Genomic DNA, 24,690 nt, shown 5'->3' on the forward strand with positions numbered 1-24,690 from the left:
CAGTACATGCATAAAAATCAGTCTTAAAACAAAATTAAAAATTAAAGCCTTTTTTTAAAAAAATCAAAAGATCAAGTTGTGAACTTGTGCTCTGTATCTTTCTAAAAACCTCTCCACCATTTTCCATCCTAGGAACCTCTCCCAGTTTGGGTCATTTTCCTGAAATTAAAGTTTAAAAGCATCAGGTACACAACAGAAAAGTGAAGAGATGGAAATGAAATAAAATAAAGCCCAAAACCTGCCACTCTTTTCAGCTGGAGACCATGGTCCATGGGTGCAGGAGTGGGTGCAGGACTGGGAGCATTCCCAGCTCTTTGGAAGAGCAGCCCTGGCAGCTGTCCCTGGAGCACCAAGCTGTTCTGTGTGGCAGCGGATCCCCAAGCTCCAGGGCTCTGTGCCAGCCCAGGGCTCACTCACATCCAGGGAATCTCCTGTGACTCCTCTGCTTTTTACAGCACTGCCTGACTAAAGCCACGGCTGGGGGCAGGACTGGCACTGTGCAAAACTGAGGGATCACAGGAAAAGGGAAGAAAGAGAAAGAAAGCCACAGGGAGGGATGATGCTCACTCCAACAGCAGCATCTCATCCTCATTTCATGGATACCCAAAGACATTTTGCCTTCATCTCCACACCAGGAGCGGCACCCCTGATGTGCCCAAGTGCATTAAATAAAACAGCTGCCCTCCCATACAAAACCAGTTTGTTTTTTCCTGATGCTTGAAGTAGAGAATTAAACAACACAAGGAGAAAGTCTGTGTGGGGGAAAAGGACCCTTGAGAGGAGCCCAGCCCGGTTCCTCTGGTGAAGCACAAGGCACACACTGAGGGGCACCTCGGCCGGGGCTTCCCACTGCTGCTGGGCTCCTCCCGCCGGGCTTTGCCGGCTCGGGCTGTCCCTGCTGAGCTCGGGCTGTCCCTGCTGGGCTCGGGCTGCTGCTCCTGTGGGCTCGGGCTGCCGCTCCTGCTGGGCTCGGGCTGCTGCTCCTGTGGGCTCGGGCTGCCCCTGCTGTGGGCTTGGGCTGCTGCTCCTGCTGGGCTCGGGCTGCTGCTCCTGCTGGGCTCGGGCTGCTGCTCCTGCTGGGCTCGGGCTGCCCCTGCTGCGGGCTCGGGCTGCTGCTCCTGCTGGGCTCGGGCTGCTGCTCCTGTGGGCTCGGGCTGCCCCTGCTGCGGGCTCGGGCTGCTGCTCCTGCTGGGCTCGGGCTGCTGCTCCTGTGGGCTCGGGCTGCCGCTCCTGCTGGGCTCCGGCTGCTGCTCCTGTGGGCTCGGGCTGCCCCTGCTGTGGGCTTGGGCTGCTGCTCCTGCTGGGCTCGGGCTGCTGCTCCTGCTGGGCTCGGGCTGCTGCTCCTGTGGGCTCGGGCCGCTCCCGCTGTGCCGGGCAGGCCCCGGGCTGTGCCGTGAGGGCGGTGAGGGCTGAGGGCGGCCAGCCCCGGCAGCCGCTCCCTCAGGCCGCGGCCTCGTCCTCGCACACGTCGGGCAGCTCCGGGTCCCGGGCGGCTTCTCTGCTGCCCTGCGTTCTGCACGGGTGTGGGGAGACAGAGACATGGTGGGCACACAACAGGCAGGGGTGGTTTTTATGTCAATAGGGAGTAGAATGAACCAGCAATGAACACCTCAGCAATATCCCAGCACGATGCCCCGATCGGTCTGGACACCTGCTTGGCCTCTGCTCCCAAAAACTGAGGTGCTCCCACCGAAATAGCAGCCACCTAAAGGTGGACACCTAAATAGCAGGACATCTAAATCTTTCAGAGAAAAAGAATTTATTGCTCCCTTATCAGCAGAAACCAACTTCTTCCCGCCTCGCTCAGCCCTGAAGATGCCGTCAGGATTCAGAGGAAGAAGCTGACACTGCCCAGACAGAATCCTGTGTCTAAATGGAATTTATGCACCATGTATGAGGAGTATGAATATGCAACAGGCTGTTGCTTTTAAGGGTTAATCCTCTGTTAACGTGGGTTCTTTTTCAGGCTTATGCTGCCCAGAAAGAGGTACCCAGACTGTCCCTAACTCTTTGTTTCTATTGTCTCATATTGTCCTAATCCTAATCGCCCACATTTTTATTACTCTAATTATATTACTATCTTTAGAACTATTTTATTACTATTAAACTTTTAAAATCTTAAAAGCAAGTGATTGGTGTCTTTCACAGGAGATAAAGACATTGTGGCCACACAGCAAGGCAGGGGGGTTTTATATCAACAGGGAGTAGCAATGAACCAGCAATGAACACCTCAGCAATATCCCAGCACCATGACCTGCAGGGATGGGCAGCTTGGCCTAGATACTTGCTTGGCCTCTGCTTCCAAAAACTGAGCTCTCCACTGTAGTAATTATATATACTCTGAACAGAGAGAGACATGGTTCTCCCAGGAAAATTCTGGGAAGCTGTGCAGAAGCTGTGAGAAACTTTGAGGAAAGAATTCAAACAATTATTATCTCTCTTTCTATAAACATTGTTTATAGATATTGTTCTCCAGAGTGTGCTATTCATAGTTCACCAGTAGTGTGAGAGAAGATTCCTAAAGGCCAATCAGGTCTTAGGTCCACCATTGTTTCCGTAAGAACTGTAGATTTCTAATGACAAAGTGTCCTCTTCATGCCTTCTGATGATGGAGCCTCTGTATCACCTTTGGCTATCCCTGATACCCCTTGGGTGATACTCCACTTCCCTGAATGCCCTTCTCCACAGAGAGGTATGTGGTTCTAGGGAAAAGTCTTGCAGACCACCAGCATGGTTTCCAAACTATCTAGTTTGCATTTGGAGAATTCTGGCTTGCTCTTCTTTAATCTGATTTTTAAAATAAAGATCAGAGGGATGATCCCACAACTGCTTCTCCAAAGTGCTGCTGTAAAAGGCAGTAAAACTGAATGTTTCTACCAGAAACCAGTTTGTCCTACACAAAAACTGTGTGATTTTGGCTTCTGTGAGTCTGCCTGGTCCCCAAAACAGCAGTTCCCAAAATCTGAGAGCAGCATCCCTAGAATCTTAGCCAAGGTCACTTCCTTGCACTGCACATACACCACAGTAACTTCAGCCTTTTCCTCCTACTCCTAACTTTTGATGTTTTCTCATGCAGTGGGCTTGAGCTGTACTGCACTCCAGGGTACCCTGAGGAGCATCACCTCCACCCAGCCCAGCCACCCCCAGACAGCATGAGACTGTCACTGGATGGAGAGAAGGGGACACCTCCAGGTGCCACCCACAGCAGAAACAGATCACAGGCAGGTAACTTCATCTAAAACACCCATTTCTCCACCATAAAGATATCCACAACACAAAGGAGGTGATCATCTCCAAGCAGCTGTGTCTCCGAGGTGTGTCCAGCCTCACTCACACCAGTCTAACTGTACCACAGAATCATGGAATGGTTTGGGTTGGAAGGAGACCTTGAAGATCACCTTGTTCCACCCCCTGCCATGGGCAGGGGCACCTTCCACTGTCCCAGGATCCTCCAAGCCCTGTCCAGCCTGGCCTTGGGCACTTGCAGGGATCCTCTGGGCACCCTGTGCCAGGGCCTTCTGTAGAACCTGCATGGACAAGCCAGCTTGGCAGTGGAGTGTCAGTGCCTGGAGCACACAGTGTTTGGGGGCTCTGGGGGTATTTCCTGCCTAGGAACAACACAAAGTACACACAGGGCTAACCCAATTTTTGAAGAAACCAGAAGTGATCAAAAATCATCTTTCCTTCTCCCTCCACTTCAGCAAAGCTCTGCAGTAAACCTGACCTTGAACTCATGGACCATTTCCCTGCAGGAAAGGCTGAGGACCAGCCCTGCCTTCAGTGCCTGTCATCCCCCTCTTCAAATGACTGATCACCTCATTTAGCAGCAGAGGCTCTGTTCTGTGGCAGCTCAGCACAGCCCAGCTCCCTGTCTGGCACATCCAGCTGATCCTGCTCCTGTCAGGGCTGTCTTCAATGCTGTCCCAGCACTCTGAGCAGCCTCTGCCTCTCCAAACACCTCCCAGTCAGGCTGAGTGGACCCTCAGGGTGGCAAACACCAGCCCAAAAGCTGGAGCTGCCTGTGAAGTAGCAGAGATGCAGTACCAGAGCTCCATGTCTGCACAGGAGCCAGGCTCCTGCTGGGAGGCCTGGGGCTGGATGGGAATCTCCAGTAAATAACTCTTGGTGAGAAATAAGACTCTATTTCTCCTATATTTTGTAAGGCACAGGGGAGCAAAGCCTGGTTTGTGCAGTTACCCAGGAGAACACATGGCTGTGGGGGGATTCACGTGAGTTTCGTGTCCCACAAGGAGTGACCTTCCCCACACTGTCCTCCCAAACACAGGAGCAGGGGACAGGGAGGGTGTGGGACAACCTACACAGCACAAACACACCCCTGGATTCCTCCAGGAGTTCCCATTCAATGCAGGCTGCTCAACTCCCTTCCCACTATGGAAATGCAGCAGCAGGAGGCAGTGGCTCCACGTCAGTCCCCATCTGCCTCTGCCTGCCTTCTCCTGGCTATTTTTGGAGAATCTCTGCAAGTCCTTCCTCACTCAGAGCAGGTGACATCCTGGCTCTGGCCCATCCATGTGTCTCAGAGCCATAAACCAGGCCAGACAGTCTCCAAAGTGCTGGAGCTGCTCCCAAAGGTATTTAGAGATGTGTGGTTGTTTCCCAGTCTCTCAGCCCAGATCTCCCAGCCTGGCTGGAGGCTGTGTCCTGCCTACCATTGGATCCTAGGACTTCCCACTGAGGTGTCTGAAAGCAGCTCACCATGGTTTGCATTAATGTTACTTTGTTATTTATCAGAATTAACTGGACCAACACTTCCTGGAAGGGTCTGTGCAAGTGGCTGGACAAGTGACCCTGTTTTGATGTAGTCCTGGCTGGGCTGGTCACTTGGAGCAACCAATTTTGGTTTGCCCAGAGCCCTCCCAGTGCTGCAGCAGAGGCAGAAGCACAAGGGAGTGGTGGAGCATCTGGAGCAGAGATGGCTCCAGCCTTTTCTTTTGCACAACCACTAAATATTAAACTCAAATTCCAAAGCTCAGTCTTTCCCATATTCTGTAGCTATTCCCTCTGCAAACAGGGGGCTGAGCACCACTTCCTGCTAAAACCCAACTGGTTTTTTTTCACCCCTCCCTCCCTAAAAGCAGCTCAAAGAATCACAACTAGAAATAATAATAATAATAATAAAAAGCACACATAAACATTAGTGTCACACACACAGAATGACTGCAATAAAACTGCTCCTACAGGAAGGGAGGATGGAGCCTAATGCTCTGACTACCACACAAATCACACAGGGTGAGGAGGGGACACAGCTTTCTACAGCACCCAGGGGAAACACAGACATGGAATTACCTTAAAGATGGATGCAAATATACAGATGTGTTTAAGAGGAATCTGTCCCTGAGAGCAAAACAATGAGACAAAGGAAGAAAGTGATCATGAAGACAATGGCAGCAGGTGAAGGAGCTTGTATTTCTGTGCCTGTCCAGCCTAGAGTGCAGAGTGGAATGGGGATGGAACATCAGCCACATTTACCTAAGGACAGATGAGGACAGGCACTGGTAGCACTGGTACAAACCCACTCCAGTCCCTACCACTGCTGAAAGCTCCAGATGGCTCCCAGCACACTGCTGGTGTCCAGCTGTGCTGCCCTGGCACCTCTGGGCTTTTGTGTCCCTAGTGCAATGGGGCAGAGCCCCAGGAGCACTGGGCCCCCCACTGCTGGTGGTGGGTCATTCCAGAGGAAAATCCTGTGCCACAGCCCTGGGAGGACCCACCTGCATGTGGGGCATAATTTCTCACAAAACATGCAGTTCTTTCTTTGGGGGGAGCTCTTTCTGCTCAGAGACCTGGGCCAGCCACTTTTTTTACCTCCTTTTCCCCTTGGCTTCCTTGTGCCTAACCCACACGGATAATATGGCCCTGAGGGCAGTGACCCTTCTGGTCTCTTTTTGGGAAGATTGGAAGCAGGGTAGGCTTTTAAAATACCATCTGATCCCCCACAAAGGAGCTGAAAACCACATTTCCTCTACAGTGTTAGCAGCCATAATGGGAAAGTAAATTGGGTCTGTCAAAACACAGCAATTAATTTGATAGTAGTACTTGCAATAAATGAAAGCAATAAAATGTGGTGAAGCCAGGGCTGACTCAGTTAGGAGAAATGTGGAGCAGGCAGAAGAAATGCAGCAAACACTGCTAGCAGAAATCCAGAACTTAGCTGTGAATACTGAACTGGGCTTAAAAAATACTCTGGAGCTGGAAAATGAGAAAACATCAGTTGGTTCTGCAGCCACCATTAATGATGGGCTTGAACCTGGTCACAGTCTGCAGGTTCTGTAAGACTCCATGAATCACTGCCTCTCCTGGGAGATCCTGCAGGAAAGGCAGGATGCAGTGACATCTGGCCACTGCCCAGCTGACAGGGAGGTGACAGCTGGCAGCTCTCACACCATTCTAGGTGTGCACAACAGCAACTGCTAAATGGGGCATCATCATTTTAGTTCCTCTCCACCTGCTGAGCGTGTCTGCACTGAACTTCTGCCTTCTAAACTGCTCAGTGCTGATAAACAGAGCAGTAAATAACGACCAGGAGAGGATTTGCTTCTTCCAGGTCTAAAGAGTGCTAAAAAATGTTCTGTCCTCCCACTATTAACTTAAGAACTGTTTCACATCAGTGGTGTCTTTATGGTGTCCTCTAAAGGCATCAAGGCTGCACCAGGAAAATCCTGCTGCTACTACAGACATCTGCCCAGAGCATTTCCAGGGACTGAGCCCAGCATGCTGTGTAGGTAATGCATGGAGAAATTACAAAAAGATGCAGCCACATGATTTAGTTTCCTCCTCTCCAAATCCCAAGGAGTGAGCTTGAAATGCAGCTCCATTTTCAGAGTCATCAATTAGGCACCAAATAGCAGAAAGCTCTGGTAGCAGAGCTCAGCCCACTGCCAGAGGATTTCCTACAGAGTATATCCCCAGAAATGGCACAGATGTAAGGTGCTTGAAGCAGCAGTGAGTGGGGCTCTGGCAATTTCATGTGCAGCCTAATGAAATAGATTGGATGTGAAACTGGAGTATTCTAATTGCATTCTTTTTTTCTTCTGTAGAAACACAGCAAGTTATTTCCTACCTACAACCAGAAGGAGATGTACTATTACAAAATCTGATTTAAGTCCCTCTAAAGACCCTGCCACTGGGACAAGGAGCACTGTGCAGGAGAGCTTGGCAATGTATGGCTCATTTTTCTCTCAGCTCCTCCAGGGCAGCCACATGTCCAGAGCACAGTGATGGCTGCAGGCACTGCTTTTCTGGCAGGTCCCAATTTTGGGGTCCCCTGTACAGCTACAAGCATGATGGACATGCAGAAACTCTGCAGAGCCTTCCTACAGCAATATTATCTGCTCCTGTAAGATCCTACAGCTTTACAGAAATCCAGACTCACTTGAAACTTATTTTGACACAGCTCTAATCATAACATTGGCACTTTATATGTGTAGCAAGGGTGGCTTTTCCAGGGAACAAGCAATATGAATTAACAAGTGGATGAGCTTGGTGTCTACTCTGTTTGCCCCTGAGGAAATAACACTGTCATCAAGAGATAACTCAAGTGAACAATGAATATTTCCCATTTAGCTGTGGTTCACTTGAGATTAATGCCATTGGATCCGACACATCTATTTAAATTTGAAGTTATTTTAATTAGATTCAGTCAATAAAACATTTTCCAAAGTTTGAAATAATAATAATAATCCATATGCCCTAAAAGGAGAATCCCTGCTGTGGTGTTTAATATACAACACTATTTGTTGGAGAGACTTGGCAAGTATCTTTCTTTAAAACAACAGTTTTGAGATGGGTTCTCAAAGCTCTAGTGGTGCATGAAATAATTTAGGATTAAGTCAATTGTTACTGCCAAAAATTGACACTGATGGCATGAGACTGAGAAATTAAGCACAGGGATTGGTGCAGTGGAGAACTGGCACATTCATTTGATTTTGGATATTTCTAAGTGCTCACACAGCTGGGCAGAGGCCAGCCTAGCACGGCTGCAGCTCCTTCCCTGGCCTGGTTTTGTAAACTAAGGGCACCAGACACAGCAGCACAACAGTGGAAATGACACAATGCTTTAAAAAATAAACCTTTCAGTCTGTACAAGGAGCCTGAAAACACACAGGACCAGAATGAGCTGAGACAGGAAAAGATGCTGGGTTTCAATGAACTGAAAAAAATCTGACTAGCAGCTTTAAAAAGGAGACAAAAGTGGAGGCTTACAGCTCATCTTGAAAGCCTGAGAATATTTTATAAAGGACAAGACATTGAAAATGTGGCTGCTTAGAAGTTTCACAGCTACCTGAGATCAAATGAACTTTGTTTTTCCTGAGCAGATTCTAAAGCACCCAGCTCCAGGCAGGAACCAGCATGAAGGGTCAAGGAGTTTTCCCACCACCTAGGTGAGTTTTCAAGCTCCTCAAATGAAGGCAGAAGGAAACAGGCCCAGGGTTCCAACCCTGAAATATCAGTTCAGGCAAGGTTTGAAAAGAAATTCTGCCTTGCTCCAAGTCACCTCTCTGGGACAGTGGGAAGAATAAAATACATTTTTCTTCAAATTTAGTAAATGTTTCCCCATTTCAGAGCAATGCAATCCAGTGACCAGCAATGATAGTGAAGCTATGGATAGGGACATGTGTCCAATTAGCAATAGCTAATTTGGAATGCATGGAGTGAAGAGAAACAAATCAGGGCAAATCCCTTGTGCTAAGAGCTGTGACTGCCATGCTCCAGATGTGTCCCACAGCAGCACTCATCAGCAGGGTGTTGAAATGCCAAACTGGTGTCTGGCCATGGACACCATGACAAAGTCTTCATTAAGTCTCCAGTACTCAGCTGGGGACATAGAAAATTACCATCCTTAATTGAGCTGAGCCCTGAAATCCCCACACACCTGTGAGAGACAGAGGGAGGCTCCTCTAATTGTGTTATCAATGGTGCAGGGAGGCTCAGCACACCCCCAAGGGAGTCTGCTGGGAATGGGACTGGGATTCTGGGTGCAAAAGAATCATTTTGGGACAACAAAGCTTTGTTGTCAGCTACAGCCTTATAGATCCTGTGGGGTGGGAACTTTATTTATATAAAAATAATTGTCCCAGATTAGGCTACAGGTCCAGCTGTTATTTACTGGAATAATGGCCCAGAATCCTGGCTCTAAAAGGAATCAGTGACAAAAATGAAGGAGAAAGAGTAAGAACCAAGTAAAGGACAGAAGAATTCTCTCCCTGTCCCTGTACACACCATCATGGTTAAAAACTGCTGCTGAATCTACTAGTCATCAAGATCTCTATTGCTTTCTAAATCCCAGTATAGTAATTTGTACCCAACCTCCAAAGTATCCCCTTGCAAGGTGTTCCACTATTTCATTAACTGGCAGAAAACTGTGTGAAAAAAACACTGTATGTGTTTAAGTGAAAAAGCAATTTCAAAGTGTTCTGTTTTGTCTGACCATGGTGTCTCTGCCCAGACTTGGGCCCCAGACCCCAGGTCAAATCCCATAATGTCATTTGGAGTTAAAAAGCCTACATAAACTGCTTATTTGGTACCACTTCTGTTGTCCATGGAAAGGAGAGAAGAATTAAACCCTCCAATATATATCCAAACTAGACTCTAATTAAACTTATTTCACTTCACCAGTCTCTAATGGATCTTTTGATCACAGCATTATAAACTAACAGGTGAAAAAACAGACTCAAGTTTAGCACCTTACATATGTTTAGGCCAAACCCATCTTACAGAGAGACCTGCATCTATAAAAGACTTTTTAGGCTGCAGTAGTATACTGCACTTCAGTCTGAGAGGACTTGGGGTAGATTTTGTCTCCAGTGTTTGATGCAGAAGGGAGTTTTGTCTTTAAATGCTGCAGAAAAGATTTGCAAAGTGCTTCCCCCACCCTTCCTCCCCACAGGCCTTGGCTCTGGCTGTGCTGCAGAAGCAGGCATGGCTGTAGGTACCTACATCAGCAGGTTCCCTGGAGCAGACATGGATCTCTCCTCCCTCCTCGTCTGGACCTCAAAGGGGTTCCCAAAGGAGCGTTTCCTCAGCATGGCCTTCACCAGGATCTTTGAGGAACAGAACAGAGCAGTGAAAACAGCAGGACTGGCTCCTGGAAGCTACTTCAAAGGAGGAACAACAGCTTCTTTAATAATTCAGCTGACATTTTACAGCAAAGAGCACAAAGCAAAGCTGCTTGAGAGACCCAGGCTGCTGCAGCAGTCAGACACAAGAAGTTCACATGGGGTCAAACGACCGAGATTTCATGCCAGGAATACACGTGTCCTGTCACAGACATATTTTATGAAAAATCTTTTTGTTAGGATCTTTTCTCTTGAGAAGCTGAGAGGCCTCAGAAACGAAATGTAAACAATTATTATCTGCTGCTGTGGAATGCAACAGGTACATCTTTGATTGGTCTCATGTGGTTGTTTTTAATTGATAGGTAATCACAGTCCAGCTGTCTTGATCTTTCTAGTCAGTTACAAGATTTTATTGTAATTTCTATTCTATTCCTTTCTTTGCTAGCCTTCTGATGAAATCTTTTCTTCTATTCTTTTAGTATAGTTTTATTATACTATTTTCTTTTAATAGCATATATATCATAAAATAATAAATCAGCCTTCTGAAACATGAAGTCAAGATTCTCATCTCTTCCCTCATCCTGGGACCCCTGAGAACACCACCACAATGTCCCCTCTCCAAACCTCCTCCAGCAGCTGAAGGCTGCAGCCCAACCCCTTGCTCAGAGGATGTGGTGTGTTTCCCACCTACCACAGCTGGCAGGCTGGGGATGGTCTTCACAGAGTTCTTGACCTCCTCCTCGGTGACCTCCACCACGGAGCAGTGCTCCTCCTCCAGCGGCAGCGGCTCCGCGCCGCCCCGGCTCAGCCAGGGGTGCACCTGCAGGGGACACACAGCTCTGGGCTAGCACAGAAATAGGGCACAGGCCTCACTGCTGGCAGGACTGCTCCATCTCCCACTGCCAGAGGTGGTTTTCAACCAGCCTCCTTGGAAGTGGCTGAAGTCTGGCTCAGTGCTGTCACAGACTGCAGTGCTCAATGCTGTCACACCTGCAGCCACCAGCCCGCGGCACCCCCTGAATCAAGTTTGAAACACTTTGACAACCTGAGTGATCTGGAGCATTTTCATTCTTTGTCTTGCATGCAGCAGAGCAAAGCCCCCTTTCCTTGCTGCCTCTCATGGGATGGTTTCTTGGCTGGGAGCAGGAAGAAAGCCCTGTCTGAGAGCATGGGCTGAGCACAGAGCCCAGCCTGACAGGTCCTCTGTCAGCATCCAAGTCCCAAGGGACAAAGGCCAGCACTCAGCTCTGCTCTTCTACCCACAGGGTCTCACAGTGTGTCTGCAAGAGCTGTCAGGTGAAATCCCATAAATACAGCTCCAAACCTGCCCTTGGCTTCCTGGCATGGAGGGAAGGGATGTCACATTTTTTTCTTGAAGCTCAGCTTTTCTAGTGTCAGCTTTGGTGGCAATACTGGTGTTGGCCTGGGACAAAGCAAAGCAGGGCTTGCCCTGTAGAGCATGCTGAGGGATCTCTGTGGAAATTTTGAGATCCTCCAGCAGGTTTAAAGCCTTGGTGAGGGGTGACAGGAGGACAGCAAGCCCACACAAACCCAGAATGAAACCACAATCTGCAAAGCATTGTGGTCTGCCAGGCCTGTTCATTCTTGCTATTATTAAACATCTACCAAATAATGGTGATAGAAAAAAATGTGCTGCCTTGAGGCCACTGGCCACACAAGGACCAGAGGAGGAACACACATCCAGTCCCTGGAATGCACATCCAACACTGCCAGCCCAGGCTCTGCAGCTAGCAACTCCCCTGACAATGTTGATTCTCCCAGGGATTCACTGAGATCAGCCAGCTTTTGAGTAGTTTTCATTTAAATAAGCAAACAAGAAAGCTTTTGTCAATATTCCCCAAGCAAGAAGGAGTGATGGAGCTGTGGCTGCAAAACGAGCACTCTCCTTCTCCAAGGGAGGGTGCTAGAGACAGCTCCCAAAACAAACACTGGGGACAGCTCTGCCTCATTAGAAGGTACCAAAGGACATAAAATCAGCTGAGACTAAAAGCTCTAATATCAAGGCCCACCTTACCTTTATTTCAGGGACTGTTATCCTGGTTTCTGGATTTTTATCCAGCATGCGCAGGATCAGCTCCTTGAGCTCGTCACTTATCTGTGCTCTGAGTGAAGAAAACAGCAGCACACAGTTAACAAGGGACTTGTAAATGCAGCAACGCACAGTTCCTACTGCAGTCACCTGGTAGAGAATCTGCTCTGCTCAGGAGGTATTTTCTCTGCAGAGCTGGCTTGGAAAAAAGGAAGGCACCACAGTCATTGCTGCAGGGCTTGGTTACACTGTCCTGCCCCCTAACACAGCAGCACACACCCAAAATGCAGGATGAGGGACAGGTGAAGGGGTCTAAGGACATTCTTGAAGACAGCACTACACAGGGGAATTTCTGAGGGGAGATTTGGAACAACAAAGTGCTCCAGTGAGAGCAGAACTGGAGTTGAACTCTGTGTGAATCAAGAGGGGCTCAGCTTGATTTGCTGAACCTGCACCATGAGCAACTGTGTGCTGGATAAAACACCCCCATCTGACATTCAAGTTCCCAGCTAAGCTTCCAGGTTGTGTTATTTAAATTGCTCCCAGAACACAGATTGCAGACAGCCTGTAACTCAGTATCCTCTACCTGCAAAGCTCAGCCTTGGGGTAACAACAGGAGGGAAGGAACAAATGCAAACAAGAGAAATACATCTAAATTTTTAACACTATTTCCAAGATCTGAACTGAGGGCACCTGAATCCTGAAGCCAAACTATTGACAGGGAGCCCTTGGTCCTGCAGCCCAAAGGCTGCAATGACTCCTGTGGTTAATGATGCAGGAGATGCCTTTAAAATGCACTAGATCTGAATGATCAAAGTGCTGCTGCAGTAAAATGCCAGCATGTGACTGAATTGCATTAGGCAGTTGAAAGTCTGTGTCACAAATGACTCTTGAAGAATTGTGTTTCTTGATGGAGATGGAACTCAGCAGCACAAAATGTCACTCCCCAGGAAGGCTGGATTTGAGACTGAAAACAAAAGTGAGCACCAGGTGCTGTGCCCACCTGCTCTGCAGAGAAGAGAATAAACTATCACAAACCAAAATGCAAACCACATCACAGCAAGGGATATTTCAGTCTGATGAAAACAGAGCTGCTGTTTAATAATTCATGAATATTTTATTAGGACTTTGGCTATGAGATCTTTACAAACAACCACAAGGAAAAGCTGCTTGTTCAGAGGCAAAAAGGGGGTTCAGTTTGAAATCTAAAGACTTAGAGTTGCAACAAGGCTCTGCTGTACACAGGCAATAGAGCCCAGGCAAGGGGAAAAACAGGATGAGTCCTCAGAGACTCAGGTGACAATTTCAGTTAGAATAGAAAGAATGGTGCTGCTCTTGAGATGAGCTCCAGAGGAACAGCCATGGGCAGTGACAGTGCATTTAGCAGCTCAGAATGATCAGATTTAGCAGCTCAGAATGAACAGATTCCTTCCAGACACCACACTGATGCAGGTGAGATGGCATTTCAAAAAATACTTAAAATCAGTTTTGTGCCAAAGTGTCAACAGCTTTACTTAAAATAAAATAAATGGAATATAAAATCACTGAACATTTCTGGGCATTCCTACACAACACAGGATTAAAGCCATAGGGAGAAGGATCCCCAGGTGTCAGGTGGGTTATGGCCAGGTAACAGATCACATCAGCCTGTCTCTGCTTTCCCTTCTCTCCAGTCTGCAGCACAGGCTGAACTCTGTGCCTGGTGGCATTTTTCCTTTGAAAAGCCTGCACTGTCTGGGATTTCTCACAGCTATAGTCCTGTAAGAGCTCTCAGGAAGATGCCAAGCACAGAGCTCAGCATCCATTCAGGAGGGTTGCCAGCACCCAGATCACTTTACAGGGTGCCTGCAGGTCAGGGAACATTGACCTGGGCTTCACCAGGAGAGACTAGGCAGAGCTGCTGGCTCTGCTGCCACATGTTTGAAGAGAACTTCAGCTTGCTTTTTAGTCATGCCAGGATCCTCAGGGGGTGAGCTAAGCCCATGCCAAGGACTCAGTGACATGAATGAGAACTCCAGTGCCATAAATATTTATCCTGGTGTCTCTAAGGGAAGGGACAGGATGGTCACACTGGTACAGTCCGATCCATCTGTCCTAAAGGTTGTCAGGAAACAGGCAATGAGTTTCTATGGACTCTCTGCAAACAGGAATGGGTCTTTTGTAGCCATGGTGAAATAAATTGAAACCAAAATATTCCTCACTATAGAGAGGTGCTAATTCTCTATAGGAGGTCAGGGTGGATCCACTCCAGTGAATTCCATGTCTCTGTGGCTGCCCCTAACAAATAGATGTGGTTTGGACAGCTGTCAACACCTAGTAACCCTCAGCTCCTCCAACAACCTAATCAGGGGTGCAGCTTTTTTTAGACTGGGAGAACAGGTCACTGAGGAATCCACATAAATCATGCAGCCCAATTATGGCTGAAGGAAATGCCTGAATGAAGGAACAGATCTCAGCACAAGCCAGTTAGCCCATTAAATGTTAATAACTTACTGCAGAGGCAGATGGGAACAGTCACTTGTAAGCTGACTGCTAACCCAAATCCATGGTGCCTGAGGGAGGGGTGGGAGTTTTGGCAGCCCTGAACAAGGGAGAAAACTGCCAGGGGAACATAAACAGGTTTGGGGTTTTTTTGGCTGCAGTGCTGTCAGGACAAAGTCCTGTTCCAACTGCAGGTGGGGACACAGCAGTGGAGCCTTTGTGCTCCTAAAGCCTCAGCTCAGTCACCTGGGCCTGCCAGAGCTGCTCTTACCCACCCTGGGGTCTGTGTGTGCCCTAAAAGGGGCTGAGCCCCAGAGCCCTGTGCAGGCTCCAGCTGGGCAGAAGGGCTGAGCTGCCTGCAGTGGCTGTGGCTCCTGTCAGTGCAGGGGAGTTAATGCAGCCCAGGTGTCTAAAAGAGGGCACCCTGAGTGTCCATCCCTTTCTGTGGGATCAGAAGTCTGGGACTGCCAAGGTAGAAGCCCAGCCCTTAACTGGACTGTGAATATGCAGTGAGCATCTCACAGAAGAGTCTTGCCTTGCCATAGATGTTGGACACATGCACACAGCCCAGGCTGCCTCACAACATCCCTCCCTGCCTCTCCAATACCACACATGCCTCTCCTTGGAGTTTTAATTTGTGCTTCTCCAAATCCAGTCATTTAATCTATACATTTTTATTGGAATGAGCAATTAGGTCAAGAATTCTTTGCCTGACTAATGTGTGGCTTTGGGAGGGAAAACAAAGAGTCCAACTCTGGCTAATTCATCTGTCAGGAACCAGGGGAAACAAATTCTTCAACAGAAGTCACCAAAGGCCTGAAGCTGGAGGAGATGCTGAGGAGTGGCCAACACTTGAAACTCCAGGAATGGAGAGCATGGAGCCAGCATCACTGAGCACACAGGGAGTGTCACCCTCCTGCCACACAAGCACTTAGAGCTCAGTACTGCACCTGCACTGCTCAGTGCCACCTCAGTGGCCTTGGCTTGCCCCCTGGCCTGCTGAGAACACACTGTGACCACAGCTGGCCTTGCCACCTCCCCACCCCAGCCCTGCACTGTGCCCCACGGGGGTTTCCTTCCCTGACCAAAGCAGGGGGGGAGCAGACCCTCAGCAGATCACAGGTGAGTTCATTCCTGGGTTTTCCATAACTGCCAGGTTTTTTCCTCTCTGCCAGTGCAGAAGACAAAACCGTGTTTTCCTGGGGTGTGCTGGAGGAGTGGGATTTGCTGAGCTGTGGTTGCACATCTCAGGCCAAGCATCCTTCCATCAGCCAGCTCCCCTGGCTCCAAGGGAAGGCCACAGGAGGGGGATGTGGTTACTCAGCCCAAGGCCAAGGTTCATCACCACACTGCTTTTGAAAATGAGCACATGAAATCATTCTGGTGGCTGCTGCACAGGGAGAGAGAAAACCCCAACCAAACCATCCATCTCCAGAGCCAGCAGGTGGGGGCAGAACTTCTGAGATCCTGGAATCCCTTCACTTCCAAAGAGCCATTTCCTTTAGTCCCTGTCTGCACAACAAGGCCAGGGGAAGAGCAGAAGCACTTTGAACACCTCAACACCAGCACAAAACCCACGAGAAGGAGCCAGGAGAACCCAGAGCACCTCACCCATGTCCATCCCCCCATGGTGACCACTGTGCCACACAGAATAATGCTGAAAACTGAACTTTATTTTACAGCAGCTGAGTAAAGTTTACTCACTCTTCTGGGAACTCCACAGGCTTGGTCTTGATCCTATTATGAAGACCCAGAATATATTCATCTATAAAAGGGCACTGTAAAACAAACAAAGAGATTTTCCAGTTGTCCAAGATCCAGGCATCACTCAGGGATTTGTCATTCATGTAGCACCAAGTACAACCTCTGCACTCCCTGGATTTTACACAGAGATGGAAATAAATTAAATCTCCCCCCACACAATAAATGGATTCATTCCTTATTAAAAAAATAAATTCAGAAGAACAGCAGAGGCATCTGGGGAATACATAACTGGACTGGAATCCCTCCTTCATCCAGCCTGCCAGGTGACCATGAACTGCCTCTGTCACCTCCCCAGGCCACTTCTGACCCAGAGCTGGGTGCCTGGTGCCTGTGTGGTGGCATCTGCAGAGCTCAGAGGTTCAGAGGCTGCTCACACCTCCTGGGACAGCACAGGTGGGACATGGGGCTTCTGGCCACAGGGGAGGGAAGGGCCATGACAGCACATGGGGTGAGCAGAAGGCAGCACTCAAGAGCTGCCTCTGCCAAACTGGACCCCCCCAGCAGTCCCAACTCAGCTTTGGCAGCCTGAGCTTTCTGTAATCTGGTTCCCAAAGTGCTGCAGCAGTTTGGGATCAATCCTGTGCCTCTATCCAGGCTCTGGCTCATTCCTAAATGCAGGAAATGTGGATAAACCCCCCACAAGCTGCTGGTGCTGATGCTGCTCTGGGTTTGCAGCTCTGCATTGAGGGCCCAGTGCTGGGAATGATCCTGTCCACAGATCACAGCCTCAGCCCCTTCTCATCTGCAGGGGGGTTTTGAGCTTACAGAAGGCAGGTCTTTGTCTCTAATATTTGCCTTTATTTGGAAAGGAATGAGTCAAAAGGCAGGCAGACAGTGCAGGGCTCCAGCACTGAAAGGCAGCTTACCTTCCCATAAACAAAGCAGTACAGGGTGATTCCCATGGCCCACACATCCAGAGCCTGAAAGAGAGCATGACCAGACAGTCAAGGAGAGGCAACACAGCTGATCTGAGTGAGCTGGATTTCCCCACCAATGCAGAAAACACTCTTTGTATGGATTTAACATTTCTGTGTCACTTTGAAGTTGGGCTCCTAAGGGCAGCTCTTGCCCACCTGGGGAATGAGGGCTGTGCTGGGCCAGGCATTGCTCCCTTGCCCTGCTGTGAGCAGCAAGCAGCCCCTTCTTACAGGAAATTGCACCATTCAGGGCTGAACTTCAACACTTTTCCAGACAAAAAATCCCTATTAGGCCCCATCCCTCTGTCTGCATCACCACCCTTGGCAGTGCCTGTCACTCCCAGAAATCAAGGTATGACCTGGGTGCTCAGCAGCCCACTGTGCCTCTTGATTATTTTGGGAGGGAATCAAAGTTTTCCTCCTTTCCCTTGGGAAAGGGCTCTAGCATGGCTCCTGCCAAGCAGGGATCCTCAGCAAAGTGTCTGCCCAGTGCACAGGACAAACAATGTGAGCTTTGCCTGGACTGGAGAGAATCAGAGCTTCAGTTTTACTGAATGACAGCCCAAATGTGTGCCACAGTCAGCATGCAGGCGTGGCAGTCCCTCTGTGCCATGCTGGGGGTCCCAGGAGCCCCCTGTGAGCACAGACCTACCTTTCCACTGAAACTTTTGCCAGTCTGGGAGATGGCCTCTGGTGCCATGAAGGCTGGTGTCCCTGCTGTGCTGGAAAGCTGGGCATCATTCCCTTCAAACTGATTGCTGACACCAAAATCAGCAATTTTCACGTGGCCATCATCTCCTAAGAGCAAGTTGGAAGGCTTGATGTCCCTGTGGATGATCTTCTGGTAGTGCACTGAAAAACACCCAAAAAAAGGAGCATGGTTGGCCACAGCAGCCAACACACCCAGGGGAAACCTTTCCAGGAGGAGGAAAATACAGGTGCAAGCTCAGGCCCCACACTCCCAGCTGCTGCTGGAGATGGAATACAATGGTTCCCACAGCCATTCCTTTTTGGTGCCTCACTGGGACACAATTCTCAGAAATGCATCTAGAAATTCTGCAAAGAAAAGCCACAAACTCAGGCACAGCTCAGCCAGAGGCAACAACCAAGGCTGCTGGAGAAGGAGAACACTCAGATCCTGCAGATTTGCTTGGCCTCATCACACAGCTGATGGGCTGGGCCACCTGCTGGATTGAAGGTTTATGGGAGCCAAATGAAGAGGCTCACTTTTAGTTTATTTATTTTGAAACTGTAGTGCTGTGAAGCTCATCAAAAGGGGCAGAACCACCTGAAACAGGTGACCAGCAGCTGAGGGCCAGGTTCAGCCAACAGCTCAGAAATCAGTGGGCATTTGCAGCTCAAAAGGTGGAATAATGGAGCTCCAAGCTTGGAGCAAGCACCAGCACCCCAAAGAGGCACTCTTTATTTGGTTAAACTTCTCAATGGAGCCCACAAATAGAGAAACAACCTCACCTTGCTTTGCATCACCCCACACCCCACCCTGGCCCATCAGCCCAGCATTCCCAGCACTCCTGCAGCCAGAGCTGTGGCCAGACCTGGCCCTTCATTCCATGAGGCTCCAGCTCTGTCCCACTCCATGAGGGCTTGTACATCCCTTGTACATCTACATCCCAACATGAAACAAACCCTTGCAGAGAGCCTGGAGGCTGGGATGCACTGAAAACAACAACAAAACCACCTCTCTTGTGCAATGTTGCAGCTGAAAGACATTTTCAGGCCACTGAGTGAAGCAGGGAGTTGTAGGGAGGTGGCTGATTTCTCAGGAACTCAGAGAACTTGAAAAATAAAAAAAACCCCACCAACCTTCAGAACATGAAATGATCCAAAAGCAGAGCTGTAGAAAACCCAAGAGACCTTACTGGAGGAGGAGGAGGAAATCCTCTAATCCTGCCCTCCCCAGAGCACCAGCACCCCTGGCCTCCCTCCTCCCCCAGCTCCAACCACTGTTTTCACATTTCCTTCTTGCCAGCAGAGCATGTTTGTTTTTATACCTCCATGAGCACTTTTCATATCTCCTAGGAAGTACATGTTGGGTGGAGGAAAATGCTGGTCTAACCCTTTCCTGCTTTACAAACCTGACCAGCACAGTGCCACAAAGGCAGCCTGCCCTGTGGAGCATCCCACTTTGTGCTTTGGGACCAAGAATGAACAAACTTCATTTAACTTTCTCTTTTCAAACCAGCTTTCCAGCAGGCCATGCTTGGGGAGGGGAGGTCACACTTGCAGGTATTTTTCCTGCAAAGCCCTCTCCTCAGCTGAAAGCACTTTTGGGGGATGCTGTCCTTGGCACATTAAAAAGCTGCTCTGGAGATCCAGCAGACAAAAACTTGCTGGAGAGCACCAGTACTTACATCTTCTTCCAGATGTGCACCAACTGCATGGCCAGGCTGTGATGGGAGGCAGTTAATGATAACAGCCTGCCAGACAGCCAGGATAAACACCCAAACCCTGCAACAACAGTAATTAGGAGGAAACATCTGCTCAGCAGCAGAGCTGGTGGCAAGCTGACATTTCATTATGGTAATATAGGGAGAGCAAATAAGGGTGAGGGGGGAGTGAAGTTTTCTTCAAGAGATGATGAGCTGCCTTTCAGGCAGGTGTCTGCTGTCATGCCTGATACCACAGGGCTAAGATTCCAAAAGCCTCTAAAAACACCCCAAAACAAATATGGGCCATATGAGTACATCCCTGGAGCTTGGCAGAATGTGAAAATTGAAATGTGAAAATGAAGGCAAGCAAGTACTCCAGGCTTTTTATTATTTCTTCCTCATAGGAAAGTAAAAAACCACAAACAAAATAAGACCACAAAGCATTTTCTCTGTCATATAACTGTGTATTTTGTAGAATACATTCCCTGCCTCTGCACCATCTAATGAAAGCTGAGGAACACTGGGGGCAGTTCTCCAGCTGCTGGTCCCCAGCAGGTCTGGACACTGCTGACTGCTGGGCACAGAAACAAAGAACAGAGAAATCAGAAACACATCCTCTGCAAAAATCAAAGCCATCAAACAATGGCTCACATGGCCAATGAATATTTGGGTTTCCAGGTGAGAACATTACAGTTCTGACAGTCTGACCTTGGGTGCTCACAGGAGAGACTCAGCACAAGAGCCTGCAGGGCTGAGGAGCCCAGGAGGGAGCCTGGCCTCTGGAATGCCACATCCCAGGTGCTCCTAAACACCTGGCATCCACTTAAAATAACACCAGACTGGGATGGGAAGGGGACAGATGCAGAGGGGAGGTGACTGGGAGCAGTGTCCCACCCACACACTGTGAGTGACAGCCATCAAAGTCTCCTGCCAGCTGGCTGACAAAGTTCTGCTGTCTGCAAATCCCCTTTTCCATGCAGCCTTGTGCAGAGCAAACAGCCATCCATGAAGGGAGAAGGACAGGGCACTGAGCAGCAGCTGGTGTAAATGAGCAAGTGCTCACATCTGTCAAGAAAGGATTTGGTGGGGAGCTGCTAACCTGCTGAAGGAAACCTGAAATCCCTGTTCTGCTCTGAAGAAATGTAACTTGAAGTCCCAGCCTGCCAGTTGCTGTGGGAATCCTCCCCTGCACAGCTTTCCAAAATTGGATTTGGGCTTCAAAATGCACGGGCTTATCCTCTGCTGTGCTGTGCCTTGCCACTGGGACAGCTCAGCAGAATGCAGAGTCAAATATTCCCCCCAAATGGTTCCCAAGTCTGCTTGTAGGCAGTAGACAAAAGCTGGTTTGACTGGGAGCTGCAGGGCTGCTCACCTGCAGGACAGCAACACAACTGAGCTTGGAAAAACTTCCCAACCCACCAACTTCTGCTGCCAGTGCAGATCTCCTGCAGATTCACGCTGCAGGGAGAAAGGCAGGAGCAGTTAATTCAGCAGCACTGGCCAAGGCTGCCTGGATGTGCCTGCAGTGACCAAATCACTGCCCCAGGAGCCCAGGGACAGAGCTGCCCTGGGGGACAGGTGCTGGCAAACCAGCAGGATCTGCATCTCCAGCACAGCACACAGAGGAAAGGATGGTGTTATCCCTGCAGAACTCCAGAGGGAGAGCTGAGCACCCTGGAAATCAAAGCCTGCCACCAATGACACCTTCCAGACTGTTAATGACTGTGGAGAAGGGACAAGGACCCACCCCAAGGGGAGCAGGGGACAGCCACAGCCAGTCTAACACAACCACCAGCATAAATTAACCCTCTCATTTCACCATCCTGAAGCATTTGGGAGCAAGCTTCATCCTCTGTAGATTTAAGAGCAGCACTAGGAAAGGCACTCTTGTCAGGATTAGTTCAGTAAAGCCAGGACCAGAGGTCCCAGAAACAAAACACTTGTCCTGTCCTTGGAGTGCAGGACACATTGTGACACAAAGAGGAGCAGGGATGCATCAGGCTCATTTATTTAACATGTAAATAAACCCCCTAAATGTGCTTTAAACAAACATAGCCAAAAGAATGATCTGCATTGCTGCACTTAAACGTGCTCCATGGGGGTCTGGGGATTATTCTTCTTTTAGACCAACTCATGGCCTCCCTTCAGTTCCCTTCATGGGCAACTGGGCCTGTGGCTGTGGCAGCCTGGTCAGAGAGAGAAAACCAGATAAACTTTCCCAGGAATTGTTCTGGGGAGTTTGCGAAGACTGAGACAAAGAACTAAAAACAATCCTGCAGCTGGTGTTTTACACAGTTGTTTCTCATAAGGCATTTACCAAAGGGTGGTTCCTAATTAACCAGGGGCTAACAGGTGTTTTTGAGAACCCATCAGGTTCTGGGTGAACAATGTTGGTTATAAATATCAGGAGATTGTAATAAAGTGAGTTTTTTCTGCCTTCTGAAAGTCCCCAGCACAATTCCTAGGAAAGTTTATCAGGCTTTCTCTCTCTGAGCAGGCTGTCACAACCACACTGGGACCCCTAAGCTGAATCCATGCCTTTGAGAGAGCTTCCAGCTACTCTGTGTCCTGCTCTAAGTGCAGGGCTCTGGGATTTTTTGCTGGCTACAGCACTGAAGGAGTCCCAAAGCAGGCAGAGCCAGCCCTCAGAGCCAGCCCAGCCAGGGGGATGTGGCTGCTGGATGCAGGAAGGACCATCCCAGTGGTGCTGCCTTCAGGTCATGCACAAGGCCACCCCAACAGCTGAAACCACTCATTCCCATGCAAATGCACTTGTCTGCACCCCTCCCCAGGTTCAGATCGATGCTGAGCTGCCCAGGCAGAGCAGTTAAATTTTCACATTCTGCTACTTTGCTGCAGCTGCTTTGGCAAGCTGACAAAATGGTTCCATGTGCTGCTTTTGCTCTTAAAGCAGGGGTCAGCTCACCAGAATGACCTCCCTGGGCTCCAAACCACCCTGCACTTTCTGTGCAGGCCATGGATTGGTTTTTCTTCATAATGAAAATGAAACCACCTAAGATATCACAGAGCCCTCAGGACAAAGTCTGATTATGCAGCACTCTGGTAAATTTGGTTTTATTAGACCCATTCTTCATTGCAGTGGAAAGGTAACACTATTTCAGGCTTATTTGCATCTGGATAACAATCCCATGGATTCCTAGAGCATCATCCAGGAAAAGATCTCAAATGTGTATTAGAAATCCTTATTTATTAATTCTCACAGCCATCCCATGGACAGCAGGCAGGGCAGGTGAGTGCCTGTGCACTACATTTTACACAACCTGTGTTAGAAAGCCTGACCAGGGATTTAGTCAAGACCCAGAGCTCCAGGGTGCTCAGAAACAAGGAAATGATGCCTAAAAGTCTGATCTGTCTCCTGAACTTGGGCATGGAGCACTCTTGCCTAAAACCAGCCTGCTGAAGGCTGATGCTGTGGGGATACAACCTCAGAGGAGGATTCAGAGCTCGCAGGGTGTGAGCAGTCCTTGGGAAAGGAGCATCCTTCCCCTGTCCCTCCTGATTTCAGACAGAGCTCTAGCAGGCATGCTGCACCTACTGCACCTACAAAACCCTGAGTTTGGGTGCTCAAATTCAAGCCCATATGAAAAAACTGCCTAAAATGAAAAATCTTCCCAAAAATCTGATTTCAGACAGAGCTCTAGCAGGCATGCTGCACCTACAAAACCCTGCACTTGGGTGTTCAATGAAAAAACTGCCTAAAATTAAAGGTCTTCCTGAAATTTTGGCTTTTAAGGGCTTTTCTTTTTTTTGTTTCTTCACTACCACGTGTTTGAACCGAGCTGGCAGCAGCAGCCAGCTGTGGTGCAGTGGATGGGGCTGGAGAAAAGGGAGGATTTTGGGGATGTTCTCTGCTTCTGGGGCAGCTGGTTCCTATCTGTGCACTCCTTTTTGGGTCTCCACAGCTCTGCCATTGCCTCCCTGCTCCTTAGCAAAGCCATCATTCCTTTCTGCTCAGTCCCTCAGCTGACCCAGGTGGGACAAAAGAGCCATTTCACAAATACTCCTCATTCCAGGCTATTCCAGAACTTTCACTCAGAGGCAAATGCCTGGGACCTGTCTGCCAACAAATCCACTAACAGGGAGAGAAGACCCAAGGGGAGCACATTTAGAAGTGGTAGAAGGAGGTCTTGCTCCTTATTCCTTTTAGAAAAGGCACTTTTCACTGCATTCCCCTCTGGAAACCTTGGAGATCCAGCAGGTTAACACAAACTTGCTAGCAGCTCATTTAGAAATGATACATATAAAACTTTGCAATGCACTGACACATCCTGCTATTTACTGAGGCCAGTGCTGAATTCTGCTTGATTAAAAACAGAATCCCATTCCCATCCAAGGACAAAAGCAATCCACATGGAATTACTGCAGAGCCTGCTTAGTATTGCTCTCACATTGGCCCTGTAGTAAGAAATGATTTAACACCCTCCCAAGGAAAGTGCTGCTCCACCATCCAGAGCTCAAAACAGATGGCTGCTCATCCACAGGGCTCTGCTGGGGAAAGGCTGGAGGGGACAGGGGGGACAAGGGGAACACCCCATCCCATGCCCAGCTCCCTGCAGGGGCAGGGGAGGATCCCAGCTGTGGTGTTGGCACCTCTCTCCACTGTTTTGCTGCTCTCTTGCTGCACCCATTCAGCCTCTGCCACTTGGATAAGGTTGCTGAAGTCCAAAGTTTTGCACCCCCAGTACCACCCAGCCCTTTGGAGGAGCACAGGGGGAAGCTGAGCTCTATTTCAGCTGAGCCCTGCTCCTGGCAGAAGCTGTGGTGTGGATGCTGCCAGCAGGAACCAACAGGGAGCAGGGACAGGTAACCTTGTCAAAGGCTGTCCCTGTGCACCATCTGAGCACAGCTCTGTCACTTGTCACCAGCCCCAGGGTGCAGAGCTCCCTGCCAGGGCTGCACCCACCCCCAGTGCCCCAGGGACCAAACAACCTGCACAGGCTGGGCCAGGGCTGTTCTAACCCTGAGCAGCCACAGAGCTGCATCAAACAACA

The 24,690-nt window shown here is 49.1% G+C and overlaps 1 protein-coding gene across 3 annotated transcripts in view; it reads right to left on the reverse strand.

Moving 5' to 3' along the window:
- Positions 1–1,372: 1,372 nt before the first annotated feature.
- Positions 1,373–24,690, reverse strand: part of CAMKK1 (calcium/calmodulin dependent protein kinase kinase 1) — a 93,276-nt gene continuing 69,958 nt past the window's right edge. For 2 of the 3 annotated variants that reach the window (XM_030231833.2, XM_009094892.4), the window contains exons 10-16: positions 17,941–18,140; positions 17,238–17,291; positions 16,312–16,385; positions 12,112–12,199; positions 10,768–10,896; positions 9,958–10,061; positions 1,373–1,513 (exon numbers count right to left, since the gene is read on the reverse strand). In XM_030231833.2, coding sequence (XP_030087693.1) covers positions 1,441–1,513; positions 9,958–10,061; positions 10,768–10,896; positions 12,112–12,199; positions 16,312–16,385; positions 17,238–17,291; positions 17,941–18,140 — 722 coding nt within the window. In that variant the 3' untranslated portion in view covers positions 1,373–1,440. Of the gene's footprint in view, positions 1,514–9,953; positions 10,062–10,767; positions 10,897–12,111; positions 12,200–16,311; positions 16,386–17,237; positions 17,292–17,940; positions 18,141–24,690 lie in introns of all 3 variants that reach the window. The other variant, XM_050981862.1, reaches the window with a different exon arrangement.

Source organism: Serinus canaria, chromosome 19 (assembly GCF_022539315.1).
Source record: "Serinus canaria isolate serCan28SL12 chromosome 19, serCan2020, whole genome shotgun sequence".
NCBI classification, from domain to species: Eukaryota; Metazoa; Chordata; class Aves; order Passeriformes; family Fringillidae; genus Serinus; species Serinus canaria.